This window comes from Acartia tonsa, chromosome 3 (assembly GCF_053477335.1).
Source record: "Acartia tonsa isolate MP-2025a chromosome 3, ASM5347733v1, whole genome shotgun sequence".
Classification (NCBI taxonomy): Eukaryota; Metazoa; Arthropoda; class Copepoda; order Calanoida; family Acartiidae; genus Acartia; species Acartia tonsa.
In genome coordinates, this window is record NC_137262.1 from 42,740,800 (window position 1) to 42,754,870 (window position 14,071).

At 31.3% G+C, this 14,071-nt stretch overlaps 1 protein-coding gene across 3 annotated transcripts in view; it reads left to right on the plus strand.

Annotated features, from left to right (window-relative positions):
- The first annotated feature begins 2,281 nt into the window (after positions 1–2,281).
- Positions 2,282–14,071, plus strand: part of LOC145314259 (sodium- and chloride-dependent GABA transporter 1-like) — a 36,092-nt gene continuing 24,302 nt past the window's right edge. For 2 of the 3 annotated variants that reach the window (XM_080154106.1, XM_080154105.1), the window contains exons 1-11: positions 2,301–2,440; positions 2,971–3,169; positions 3,372–3,516; positions 4,092–4,153; positions 4,351–4,423; positions 4,751–4,885; positions 8,818–8,876; positions 11,919–12,001; positions 12,376–12,506; positions 13,183–13,260; positions 13,723–13,808. In XM_080154106.1, coding sequence (XP_080010232.1) covers positions 3,020–3,169; positions 3,372–3,516; positions 4,092–4,153; positions 4,351–4,423; positions 4,751–4,885; positions 8,818–8,876; positions 11,919–12,001; positions 12,376–12,506; positions 13,183–13,260; positions 13,723–13,808 — 1,002 coding nt within the window. In that variant the 5' untranslated portion in view covers positions 2,301–2,440; positions 2,971–3,019. Of the gene's footprint in view, positions 2,441–2,970; positions 3,170–3,371; positions 3,517–4,091; positions 4,154–4,350; positions 4,424–4,750; positions 4,886–8,817; positions 8,877–11,918; positions 12,002–12,375; positions 12,507–13,182; positions 13,261–13,722; positions 13,809–14,071 lie in introns of all 3 variants that reach the window. The other variant, XM_080154107.1, reaches the window with a different exon arrangement.

Here is a 14,071-nt window from a genome sequence, read left to right on the forward strand (position 1 = left end):
TAGAATAACCCAACTATCTGTAACAATTCTTTATTTTTTCAGTGCTCTATTTTCATTTGATTACAACAAGGATAACTACAGTACAAAATACAGTACGAAACCATACCTTTCAAATATTAGGGTGATATACAATTTACATTGATAAATATACCTAGATGTATGTATATCTATTATTAAATAAGTACGTATACTTACCTTTTTTATACTTGATAATGACATAATTTTTTCAATGCTGGGTTCTTTTACCGCAAACTATCCAGCCCCCATATTTTCTGATTATTTCATATTAAAGGAGGGGGTTGGGGTATGTGATCGATTAGACACTTCAAGGGAAATTGTCATAATTTTATATAAGTACATTTAGTTTTTATGTTAACTAAGCGTCTTGTAGAAACATATAATATCAATTTCTGTAATCTAAAAATGATCATTGAAACTCTATACCTTTTAACAGATTAAATTTCAATGACCCTTCTCTCTCTCTCTCTCTCTCTCGCTCTCTCTCACCCCCCCCCCCTCTCTCTCGCATATCTCTCTTTCTCCGTTGACCCTTTATTTCAAGCGAAGCTACTCTGTAATTTCTAAGAATTTATTTATGTCTGTAGATTGCCTTTTCGGTAACACATATTCCAATATCGCCTCGAACCCGATTAATAACTGCTAGATTAGAACCGGTTCTCAGTCTTACTAAAAAAATATACGTAGCATCGAAATACAGTCAATTGTCCGCGAATATTAACCTAAAAATCATGAAAATTTGTAACAGTTTTGTTAGCCTGAGAAACCTGTCAGTTGGGGCTAACAAAACATTTAAAATCCGCGGAAAACCTGTCTTGATCTTGAAACTTTGCTACTCTTGGATATGATAGTCCTTGTTTAATGTTATAATTGCGTCGCTGTTTATTGAAGTGACACAAATTGAATTTCTAAGATTTACATTAATCACGTGTGTTTGTGTTTTGTAGTGCGTTTACTTCTATTTTAAATTTTACCTCCTTCTTTTAGCCGAGCCTTTCTTTGTATAGATATATTTCTAAACAGACCAAATTGCGTGAGCAATTAATTAGATGGAGATATTTGCAGTTAAACTTACATAATTTTGTATATTTTATACTTGTTAATCTTCCTTTGACCTATCCTTTTAATTCTTGAACAAAATCTTAAATCAAAGTAATTTGTTAACCCTTTAGGATTTAAAGTTTTTCAACTTTCGAGGAAAGCTTCTTAAACTAAACTCTTTTTATACTTCTCAACAAGATATAACTAGATAATTAATACAATTTTTTTTATCTTTTTCATCCTACTTGAAAAATACAAACTAAATGTAGGTAAATAAAATTATAAAATAAATTGTTCTTTTAAAGCAAAGGTATAATAGCTAAAGTTATATTTTGATGTTTAAATTTATGTTATAAGTTTGTGTAAAACCTGCTAACCTAATACAACAATATATTAAGAAATACAGACAAACTGACCAAACGTCCTGTAGAGAACCTGTGTTCTATGTACTTTTGTGCTTTAAAGCCTCTTGTAACTTTTATCTGCATTACTTTTAGAAAGTTGATATGGAAATATCATATTTACAAATGTAAACATACACAGGGTGTGTTTACTTTATAAAGTTTGTTCGGTGTACAGTTTTAGTAGGGGGAATGCCTTGGCCCTAATATGGCGCAATTCTTTACCAATAACAGTAAGGAATTCCAGACAAAGATAGTGCAATCAAAGGGTTGGTTGTATGCTATGTACTGTACCACGGGTATGAGGTGAAGGACCAAGAGTCTAGCCTCCTAATTGACTATTCAGTCCAGGTGCAAATCACCCATACGAAATAAGCACATAAGCATAAAGACGATTCAAATAATTTACAACAAATGAAAATACATATAGAACCTAACAGTCTAATTTAACATCTTGATTGCACGATATTTGTTTTGAAACGCCAACTGTGTATGAAAGAGTTCGTTATGTCTTTGTTTAGGTCAAGGTATTCCGCATGGTCCTAATTATTATCAAGCACCTAACATAGCAGCGGAAGTAACCAAATTTCACTAAGCGATTTTATTATGTTTTTTTTATTATTGTTAGGCACCCTGTATTTAATATGATTATAATTGTCTTGCTAGATCCAGAGTACTCGAGAAATAAAGGTCCATAAAAGATTAAGAAAAATTGCAATAAAACTGTGCAGAAGCCTGCAGGCAGCCAGCCAGCCTCCCTGGCCCCTTGCAGAGATATTTACATTTGTTTCTAATTATTATAACTTTATAGCTTTTCATATATTATTTTATTTTCAGACTTGTGCAACAATGTTTTAATACAGTCGTGTCACACCAACTTCAAAGTTAACACATTAATACAGAACTCCAGTAAAAATATTATCTTACATCTGTTGTGATAAATAATTAAAAAGAATTTATATCATAAAATTTATCTTCAGGTAAAAGTCAGATATTATAGGAAACAACTTTTTAAAAACCAAACAACGATTAAACGCAATTCTCATTTGTAAATATTGTAAATTGATTAGGATAAAATAATATTAAACATTGTCTTAAAGTCAAAACACCAACATAAAAGAAAGTTCAAGTTATTAATATGCTTATTGTTGTATTGCAAAATTTATATTACTTTGGCTTCAATTTCAATACATTTGAATTGAAATTCATTAAATATTAGAAAAATTATATAGCATGTTACAGGTCACTTTACATGCACCTCTCCCCCATTTTTAAATTGAATTTTAAAAATAAATATAAACAAAATTGTTTGAAGGTAATTTCTTTGTTGAGGGTGGTGGTGCCCTCCAACAAAATAGTTCAAAAAGTTATAAAACTTCACAGTCCCTTTGAGGTGCTACATTGCAAAGGAGAACCATATCTGTTCAGCAGTCCGATACATACTGACACAAAGACAGCCATTATTTTACTTTCATACAACGATATCTGGAATATCTGACTTTTATTGAAGACCACTAAAACCTCTGTGAAGACCCAACTTACTCGAAGCCAGGTGCACCATGTCTAAGAAGGACGGAGGTGGGGGCTATGTTCAAACATTTGATTTTGCCTCTAAAACTGTGACTATGGAGGAAAATGATCATTTCTCTGAAGAGGAGGCAGATAATTTTATTGAATTCAAGGCTGATAACAAGATTCCTTCTATCAAGGTAAAATATAACAGTTTTTATCATCTAAAAATCGGGTTTTTTTTGCAACAAAGATTTATAATCCCCTTAAAAATAAATCTTTGGTATTTTCTCAAAGCAAATCTTCACACCAACATACATGTAATAGATATTACAAAGTTTACTTGATGAAAATATAAACAAAAATTCATTTTTAAACGTTATTGGAAGATTTTTGTTTTAGATCCATGACGCGGAGGAAGAGGACAGTGGGCCAGTCAGAGGAGAGTGGGGAAATAAATGGGATTTCCTTTTCTCATGTATTTCCGTGTCCGTGGGCCTGGGTAATGTTTGGAGATTTCCATACCTGTGCTTTGAAAATGGCGGTGGTAAGTTTATATATATATATCTTAATGTTTTTTTGTCTATCTATCTTTTTCTTTTTTATTTACTTGTAATCTTACCTCCTAAAGGTGTGTTCCAGTTGTTTTGGATATTTATATAACTGGTCTTATGGTACGTGGAGGGATCTATCTATCTATCTTTCTATCCAGGGTTCAGAAGCCGCGCGTAAGCCGCGTGTAAGCCTCAGTGAAATCTTCATTTTATCACTATAAAATTCAGCTGGATGTATAAAACTGCTCTTTAGCAGACAATCCTTCTTTCTGAAATTTCTTTTTCTGCTCACAAGCAGGTTTAAAACTGAGGCTTATGCGCGGCTGAGGCGCGGCTTCCGAACCCTGTTTCTATCTATCTATACTTATCTTTTTCTTTCTATGTTTTCTATCTTTGCTTTGATAAATTATTACATATATTTTATTAATCTATCTATCTTAGTATATATCAACTTATTGACCTTCCCATTTATGTAATTATACCATCTATCATCCACCTAACTCTCTGACCATTAAATAATATACACATTTTCTGTATATACATATATTTATCTACCTACCTATTTTAGGCTCCTTTCTGATTGTGTATTTTATTGCTATGATCTTTTGTGGTATGCCTATTTTCTTCCAGGTTAGTTAGTATCCTTATATAAAACTTTTCCTTAGGATCTATCAAACAGCTCAAACATTTTAAAATCATTAAAATAGAAGGTATTTTTAACTTGTTCAAAAATATTAAGAAATATGGGAAGTATTGATGCTAATAATGATTTTAATGGGCTTACAATTTTGTAACATGGCTTGTTATTACTACTTTCCATGATTTAGGAAGTTGCTATTGGCCAGTACCTTGGGTCAGGTGGTATGACTCTTGTCTCTCAGCTGTGCCCTATGCTCAAAGGTAATAATGTTATTGCTGCGCTATTTACAGACAACATTGCCCTTGGTTAAATAGCCTGAAGCTTTCCCAAATCTGAAAAAAGCCCAAAACTATCCCGGGATGTATATGAAGATTCCCTTAAATGATAAACTCAATCGGTTTAGTAGTTATCGAAATCTTAAGGTACAGAATACAAAACGATACTATTTTACATAATAGGATATTTTTTCTGTAGGTATATATCATCTTTGGGTCATTTTTCTACTTTTTCTACCTTGTAGATTTGTGATTTTTATCCCATTTTCTATCTAATATACATCTATGTCTGTATTATATGTCTGTATCTAGGTGTTGGTGTAGCTACAATGACAGTAGTATTTTTCCTCGATATCTACTATTGTATCATCATATCCTGGTCATTTTTCTACCTCATTTCTACCTTTGCATCTTTCTACAATGGTGAACTATATTGGGAGAACTGTGGTGAGTTGTTTTTAGTAGCGGCGCTTCTTTACAATAGTTATTAAGTGTTGGATGTGTCGGTTTCAACGTACTTACCAGTACCTCATACGGGCGGAGATGCTGTCCATGACATGAAACGCCATGGTCCAACAACCTAGGATAACCATGGGGAGCCAAATGTCTCCTTTTCTGACCAAACAACTGGGATATTAGGTTAAGTAACACCCATCAGACAACCAACCCTTTGATTGCACGACCTTTGTCTGAGAAGTCCTAACTGTGTATGGTAATGAGATGCGCCTGTTTTGGGCCCTACTCTAACTATTAATGTCGCGCACCTAACATAGTAGCATTAGGAACCATTTTTAACGTCTATAGTTATGACGCGGTGTCAAGCCGAGATTCGAACCTATCACCTCCCCGACGACGTGCAAGTACGCTACGTGTTGAGCCACGGTCGCGGGTACTTGGTAACTCATTACAATTCCACTTAGTAATGCCATCCCTTAATACATACATAAGATGATAAAATACTAATTATGTTTTATAATCTTCCTTCGTTAGCCGAATCAACAATACTAATTTGGAATTGTTTTACCTTTTTTAAGCCCTCCTAGAATTATTTCAAAAATTGCTTCATAAATGCTAAATGTGATCATTGGTAGGATGAGACAATTTTGCTATTTTGTATGAATTGATATGAACCTTGTTTGATTTTAGCAACGCATTTGATTTATAAAAGAAAATTTTAATTACATTTTAAATGGAAGTATTCAAATATAATCCTAATCTTTATATTAATAATTGGGATAATTTTTCTTTAAGAAATTAAAAATTTAATTAAAAAAATTTAATATTTTTTATTTATTTTGATTAAGATTATATATACGTTTTTTCATTTGTAGATACAAATTTAATTTAAACAGTGTACCTAGCTTCTCTTAAAAAGATAAAAACAAAATTTTTACTACTACTAGTGTTAATGCCCTAAAGTTTCTAGAGATAGGTGGCAGTTTTCCCCCACACCTGATAATTTGACCTATGTTTTTTGAAAGAATAAAATTAAAGTTAGAGGGGTGGGGGTGTTTTGTTTTCGAAGAATTGACCTGACCCCTCCGCTAACTAGCCCCTAACCATCCTATGATCAAAACTAAACTAAAAAAACACTAAAGCGATCTATAAAGTAGTTTACAAGGTCTTTCTGGACATACATATTTTTTAGCATTTAAGATTTTAGTTAATTTATAGTAGCAAATTCTCCTTTGTTTGTAACTGTATGTAACTAAGTGAATTGTATTTAATTTCGCTCTTACAGATTTTTTCAACTTTGTTAAATTACAAAATTTTAATATGTGTATATTTTGTAAATAACAGAAAATTCCATAGTATTTTTTCTTTCTATATACTGTACTGTTGTTTAATTATGCATTAAAGAAAACTCATATGATTATTTGGATCTACTGCAGTTCACGGTAAAATATAGCCGGTAAGACCTATTTTACGCGTTTTTTCTTCAGTGAATCTTTCCCTGTGCATAATTGGATCTTGGCTATTCCAGATTATTTGTAGTCCTTCTTATGCCGCTTAAAATGGTGTGCGGGTATGATCTGTACGTTCAGCCGTTTGGCAGCTAGAAATCTTTAAAATTAATAGATTTTTGGAACCGTGAACTGTAGTAGATCCGATTATTTTTCTATTAATTTTTTTAGTTGTGTCATTTTTATGACAAGTGTCAATGATATTTAATAGCAAGCTCAGAAAGATCAAAGAATTTAAAAAAAATTTCTCATAGGGAAAGGGATAAATTAAATTATTATGTATGTTTTCATTGGTCAGTGGAATCTTTTTAATCTTCCCTTGATAGTAGCTGAGTATATCAAAGTTCCCCATTAGGACTGACTGACGGACAGAGGTAATTGTAAAGTAGCTATCGTACAAAAAAGTGCATTACATAACAGGGACGTCCAATTTTTTTAAGAGTGGGGGATTCATTCCTCCCCTCCCATGTAAGTTATACCTTCGAGTAAAATTATATTCTTTTTTTTTGTGGGGGGGGGGGGGAGGATAAAATATCTTCGATGCACTCGGTCCTTCATCACCTCCGCTCACCACTTAAGAAAATAAAAACAATTAAATTTTTTACATATTATTTTACATAAGTTTATAGTTTGAAAATTTAGTAAAATAGTTGAGTCTCCCTTTAAAACAATTAAAAAAAAAGTTAAAAATATATTTTCTAATTTTAGACCCAGATATATTTACCATGTCTTGTGATATCAGATGAACTTGTTATTATTCAATATTCATTAGTAACAAAATTGTTCTTAATTCTTAGCTTTTTTATTTTTATTATATCTTAGACATAACACTTTAAAAAATCAAAATATAATTAAATTTGAATTTTACTTATTAATTATTGGTGGTTTATTATCGTTTGTTAATGTATCTAAAAAGTTATTAATTTTTCAAATAACAATTTCTTTATTGGCACATTTTTAAAATTTTTTTCTTTTATACGTAGCCATTAAACTTAAATAATCATTCTATGTCTAGATTATCTTAATTAAGCAAATTGGAATTTTCTAGTAAATTTTGTTGTTTATTTGCAAAAACCAATAAATGGTCAATATTTTCATTAATTATTCAAAATCTATTTATTTCTTCCCAGTAAACCAGGGTACATTATGTTGACATACTCTGTCATTAAATTATGTCGACATTTAGCTAATACCAGAATGTACTATGTACTAGCAACCAATATCTACCATTAGTGCAATTCTATATTGAACTACAAACGGTTTCCCTGAAAGTGCCTTGTTGAATACAGAAAACATCCACTTATTTTGAAGAAAATTTTTTTAACATTTTTTTGTGGTTGGGTTGATAGGGTGTGGAAGTATTTGTTATCTTTATGCTTCACTTTAGATAAGAATAGATAAGTAGGGCACGGCAGGTATATGCCCCGCGGGGTTTGGGCTCTTAAAAAAATTCCCTTTGTACTAATTTTCTATTTCTTTAAGCACTGTATTTTCTATTAATTTATGTTTTTTGTTACTAAAATTACAAACTGGGAAAAAGATTATATAGGGCATAATTTTATCATTTATGTTTCACGCTAAGATCACATAAAGGGTGAATTTTAAACGTACTTAGCTTGAACTTGAATGGGATAATTTATCTAGAAAACAAAATTATCATTGTAATCACAACTTATGGTCCCTTTCGTGGCAACGCCCCTTAAGGGGCGATTCGTCGTATTTTGAAAATGACTTTAGATAGGTTATTTTAGGTTAGGTTAGGTTATATTGGGTCAAATGATTGCCCCGCAGGGTAAGGCAATTGTCCCCGCAGGGTTGGCGCCCTCCGCAGAAATAGAAGAAAAACTATTATGAAAATACGAAGAAACGCCCCTGAAGGGGCGTTGCCACGAGAAGGACTATACCCCAACTTATGATGTAGAAAAAGAACAATAAACCGGTGTTTTATGTGATAGATAGGCGGATGAACGTAAACACAGACATTTTAGAGAAGTTTCCCAGTCAATGATGTTTTTAAAAAAGATTTTGGTTTATATTTCGAGAGAGAAAATATCATCTTTTCATATTTAAACTCTGCTTTGTAATATTTTAATCTTTTATCATAGAATACATTTACCTGTTTTTATTTCAATGTATTTATTGAAAATATTTCTTAAACGTTCAAAGAATTCTAAAATATTCTATACAATTTTACGTATAGTAAAATTTAACAAATTTATAGTAATTATCATAAAATAAACTGTAAATTATACTGTTCATATAAAAGGTTTATTGTCTCTAAGTCGTTGGCTCAAAAATAATAATTGTTTGTTCAAACTTTTGCACTGATAGTTTTAATCTACAAAAGGGGTTGTTTTGTTTATTAAAATTGTTCAAACCAAATTTTGACACAATCTAACGATGCTTTATTTTTAGGACATTATTGGAACACAGATCTTTGCTTCAGAGCCCATGCTAACCTGACAGAAAATAAGGTAACAATAGCTTCGCTATTTATTTCCAGTATCATTCTTGTTAGTAGCGCAGCTACACTTTAATAAAAGTTGCACGTCAATCCGTTAAAGTTAGTTAAGAAAGTAGAATCTACTTAATTAGTACGTTTGTGTTTCATGTATATGTTTGAGTTTATTTCTATCACTCGTTTTTTTAATACAACACAAAATGAACCTAATTGTTAAAATGTAATTTTAAAACCGAATTTAAAAAACTGGAACCCATATCCAAATAGACCATCCATTTAAAAGATTTTTGCTCCTAACAAAAAAACCTTCATATACTTGTATAATTATATTATAAGATTACTGTTAAATTTACTATTATTTTTGTTCTAAGGTTAGTTACTAGCCATGTTATTTGATGTATTGGATAGAAAACTTTTGCTAATTGACTTAAACTTTGGTAGATTTACCAAAGAAAAAAATAAGGAAAGGCATTTTTACTTTTCTTTCTAAGTTGTGCGAATACATTTAGGTATGTATATCAATAAAAGCTATAAAAGGGATTGCTAAGCATGTAATAAAATGACACAAATAATAGAAGCAAAAAAACACGCAAAAAAGTTTTCAAATTAAAATTTACTTTATTAAGTAGCATAGGTTGTATTATACCTTGACATTGATAACAAAATTTCACACTCATCATAAAAAAACAAGAATGATATCATCCGTAAAAGGGAAGCTCTGAAACGGTAAGACAAACGGACATTAACACTAGTAGAGTGTCAGAAATAAATATAAAAAATATAAAATAATAAAAGTTGAAGATTGTAAGTAGATTTGTTGAAAAACTGCATAAATACAGGATATTGTTAAAGACATACTTACATTTTTAGGACTTGATTATGGAGATGCTTCGCTTATAATATTGTATTTTGTTGTTTCAGGAATCAGTATTCCAAAAATCAGAACAATCGGATAAAAAAATAGTTGTTAAAATCAACATGTTAAAAATGGACGTACGGACATTCTAGTAACAATTATAGAGTTGCTACGCTTTCAAAATTGTACCTAACTACAACAGGAATTTTGCAAAGTTTGGAATCGATAGGACAATCTTAACCTGTTTAAATTAACGAAAAGAGCTAACTGTCTGTGACGGAAGGACGGACTGAAGTACGGACGAACGGACGGACCGACCCTAATTATAGAAAAGCTTTGCTTTTAATAATTACATTTGGCCAGAGAGAAAAAGAGAGAGGACATGGAAATTTCACCAGTATGCTCTGTCATTCGTTGGTTTAAAACTTTAACTATTTTACTAAATCTAGATTGGTTGTGTGAAATTTGTAGTGTTCAAAAATTTCAATAATTTGTTTATTACTATCGCGGATGTACATCTATTTTACTGTCCATTGTCCAATCCCTTGAGATCCCTACATTTTGTAAGTATAAAATAGAGGTAGATAAAGTTGCAAGTGTATAATTGGAGGAATAATATTCCTTCATCTATTTACCTATCCCTGTATTACTGATTTGAAGTGTGTGACCGAATAAAGAACTAGATTGGTTTGATATAAGAAGTGGACAGCAAGAGTATTATTACATTTAGTTTTGCGTTGTTGCGTACAAATTTATAAAAAGGATTTGTTGTATTTGTTCCTTTTATTAGCAGTTACGTAAAAGTGTGTAGTTTATTGAGAGTTTAGCAGTTTTACAAATTAATTATCAACCGCAGGCGCTCCCTATTGCCGAATTTTCAACCATATTTTACAGACAAACACACAACTTGTTACTATAGTATATGCTTACGGCAACGCTCCTTAGAATCCTCTAGGGTCACTTGAGCTGGAAGGGGGGAAGTCGACCCCCCATTATAAATTTTGTTAAAAAAAGATTTTTTGTGGGGGGTAATTTTTTTACTAACGAGATGTTTCGGTGCAGACAGACACACTCACTGACATCCTTTTACATAAGGATATAGTTAACGATAACTTAATGCTTTTGTTTTAGATATTTTTCACCCTTGTTCATAAAATATTTCTGCAAAAGACATTTCTAAACTTTTATACTGACAAAAAAGGTGTTTTTAGCTAAAATGCAACATAAAAGTTTTCAAATTCACTTTTTTTTGAAAAACTTTAATAGATTCGAGAGAATTCATAGAATCCTGAATTTACATATACAATTTTTTAGAAGCATAGCTGCTGTAAAAGTTAATGTGTCCACATATAACAAAACATAATGGAATTTGTAGCTTTCTACAAAGTTTTGCTAAACATTTTCAGTATAACTCAATTCAAAAGTTGAACATATCAATCATAAAATCAATTCTAACCTTTTAATACTATAAAACATTTTTGGCCATTTAAAGTAAATTTTAATATAATTTTCAGTAACGTGATGATTTACTTTTGACACGACACTCCCCTTAATTTTATGTGGGTTTCCTTTTTTAACTTGACACTTTGACACCTCCTTATGCGTTTTTAAAGGGATGTAAACCTCTGTCAAAAGATGGTGTAATGGGGTTAAATGTGGTGGACCTTGCTTCTAGAAGTTGCTTATTTTAGTTAGACGGGAACCAAGTGCGAGCGACATAATCTCTTTGCTAATCTTAGTAATTATTTTGCCCTTAATGAACATAATTGTTCTTTTTTTACTGTATATGGAAATTGAAAGTGTATTTTTGGGAAATAGGAATTATGCTAATATTTCTTCAACATTTGTCAAAATTGCAACTTTTTGTATTCATAATTTGTGAAAAAGTTTATTTCAATTTAAAAACAAACAAAAACATGTTAGAAAGTTACCTTTGGGAGTAAAAATAACACCTCAGGAATAAGTCAGTATATAGATAAACATTATATAGTAAAAATAAATAAGATTAAGATGTTCATTATGTAACAATGATAATAAAAAAACAAATAAAATAGAGTTGTAGGTTTTTTAATTTGTTGCGCAATTTAAATTACACCAATCAATCAAATCTGTTAATCATAGATCCAACCCTATCAAACATCTTTTTGCATTCGTTACGTAATTGAAATAATATCACACACACATATATTTTTATCTTAGATTGAGCTTGGTATGCACAAAACTGAGTTTGACAATCGCACCCATACAAATATTACCAAGACACCTGTTGAAGAATTTTGGGAGTAAGTATCTGTTAATAGTGCAGCTACTCTATAATTCACTTAGACTGTCCACCCGTCCAACTGTTCGTTATGGAGGAATTGTAACTGAAAAAAGTCTTACTATAAAGGAGAAACATAACGGTATAGCATTTAGCGAGATCCTTCGCTTCAGACAGACAGACAGACACACACTCACAAATAGACAACCTGTTACTATTATAAAAGAATAATTTAAATGTCATATACCCAACTATCTTTTCTACTAAGTCACCGTGGAAATTTAGAAATCGAATATGGCCTTAGAGCTCTAAATTAAGAAACAAAAGGTTATCTGATTCTGACTTTGCAAAATTAGAACGAAATTAGTTACCTTACCCCTTATCTAATTTGTTTAGTCATCGTGTGCTGCAAGTTAATGATGGAATCGAATTCGGGCTTGGAGCTCTGAACTGGGAACTGGTTGGTTGTCTGGTCCTGTCATGGATTGTGGTCTATGGTATCATTGCTAAAGGCCTTCATTCTTCAGGTTAATATTTTATATGTCTCTTGGAAAATTTTATGTTAACTTAGTAAACACATGAACATTTTGGAAAGGTTGTGATTGTAAGTTAGAATAGAATAGAGGGGACATGGACTATATATGTATCTCTCCTCTCAGGGCAGGGGCCGATTTTGTATTTGGGTCTTTGAATCCTGATAATAGAGTCGGAAATATCTACAGAAACGAGTCCCTACAAATTTGTAATTTGTTAGCAGACGAAAAGGGTCTCAACCACTTGGGGTAAATAGTTGTCTGCATTAAACATCTATGATTATTTTCATTAAATTAGGGAATTGCTTCTACTTAGGATTGCACCTAAAAATTTCACATAATAGCCCTTTGTAAGGTTAAGTATAGTTAGTTTTATGTTACCTCCATGTAATAGTTAGGCTACCGGAAGGGTTAAAGACCCTGCAGGGGCTTTTGACTTGGGATTTAGTGCGAATACTTCTATTAAGAAGAAAATACAAATAGAAATATCTTTGACGGATTAACTTATCCTTGGAATAAAAAGATGAAACCTATCAACATTCAACACAGAGTTTTTGGAGCATAAATACAATTATACACAGTATACCTATTTTACATGAGGAAAGTTTTAAATAAAGTGCCTGTGAACAGTCTATCTAAATGGCACTTAATTTCTTTTTTTTAATTTCAGGAAAGATTATTTGGTTTACAGCCCTGTTTCCCTACTTTGTCATGTTCATCCTGTTGGGCAGAGCTCTTACTTTAGATGGTAAGTTTTTATTTTATAATAACACTGTTATTTTGTACGGCATATTACGTTTCTATACATTTTAAACTTTTCATGACGCTGTTTTTTTTTTGTATATCAAAGACTTAGTATCATAGACATTATACTACAAATGCATCTATTAACGTTTATTTTTTTGTGTAAAGTCCATTGAAATATTGCAAAACTTGAAAAATCCTTCCTTTTATATGAACTTTTTTTCTTTTTTATATTTTTCTAGTATGGCTTTAAAACCGAGTAATATCCGCTGGATCAGAACCGGTTCTCAGCCATACTAAAAAACAATAATAGCATCGTATTACAGGAATTTTTTTTGTTAGAAACTGTTTTCCTTGTTTATATTCGTGGAAAGCTGTCTATAATACGATGCGATAAAAAACTATTATTCAATGCTTTCTCATTCATACATATAATATTATTCTTTAACATCCAATTTTCTTACAGGTGCAATGGACGGTCTCTCCTATATGTTCCACATTGACCCCCAGAAGCTGATTGCCTCCAAAACCTGGATTGATGGAGCTTCTCAGGTATAGTTTCTTCTTGAGTGTCAAGTTACATCATGTTTAATCGTTTAAGGAATCGTAAAAGTAGAAATGAAATCAATTTGATGTTTTTAAAGTGTTAAAGATGCAAAACTATTATATTTAAATGATTTCCAGTTTGTATTAATATCCGTTGGATTAGAACCGGTTCTCAGCTATACTGAAACATCATATTTAGCATCATATTATGGACAGTTTTCCGCATATATTAAAATGAAAAATTATAAGATTAAAACCAGTGTTATCAG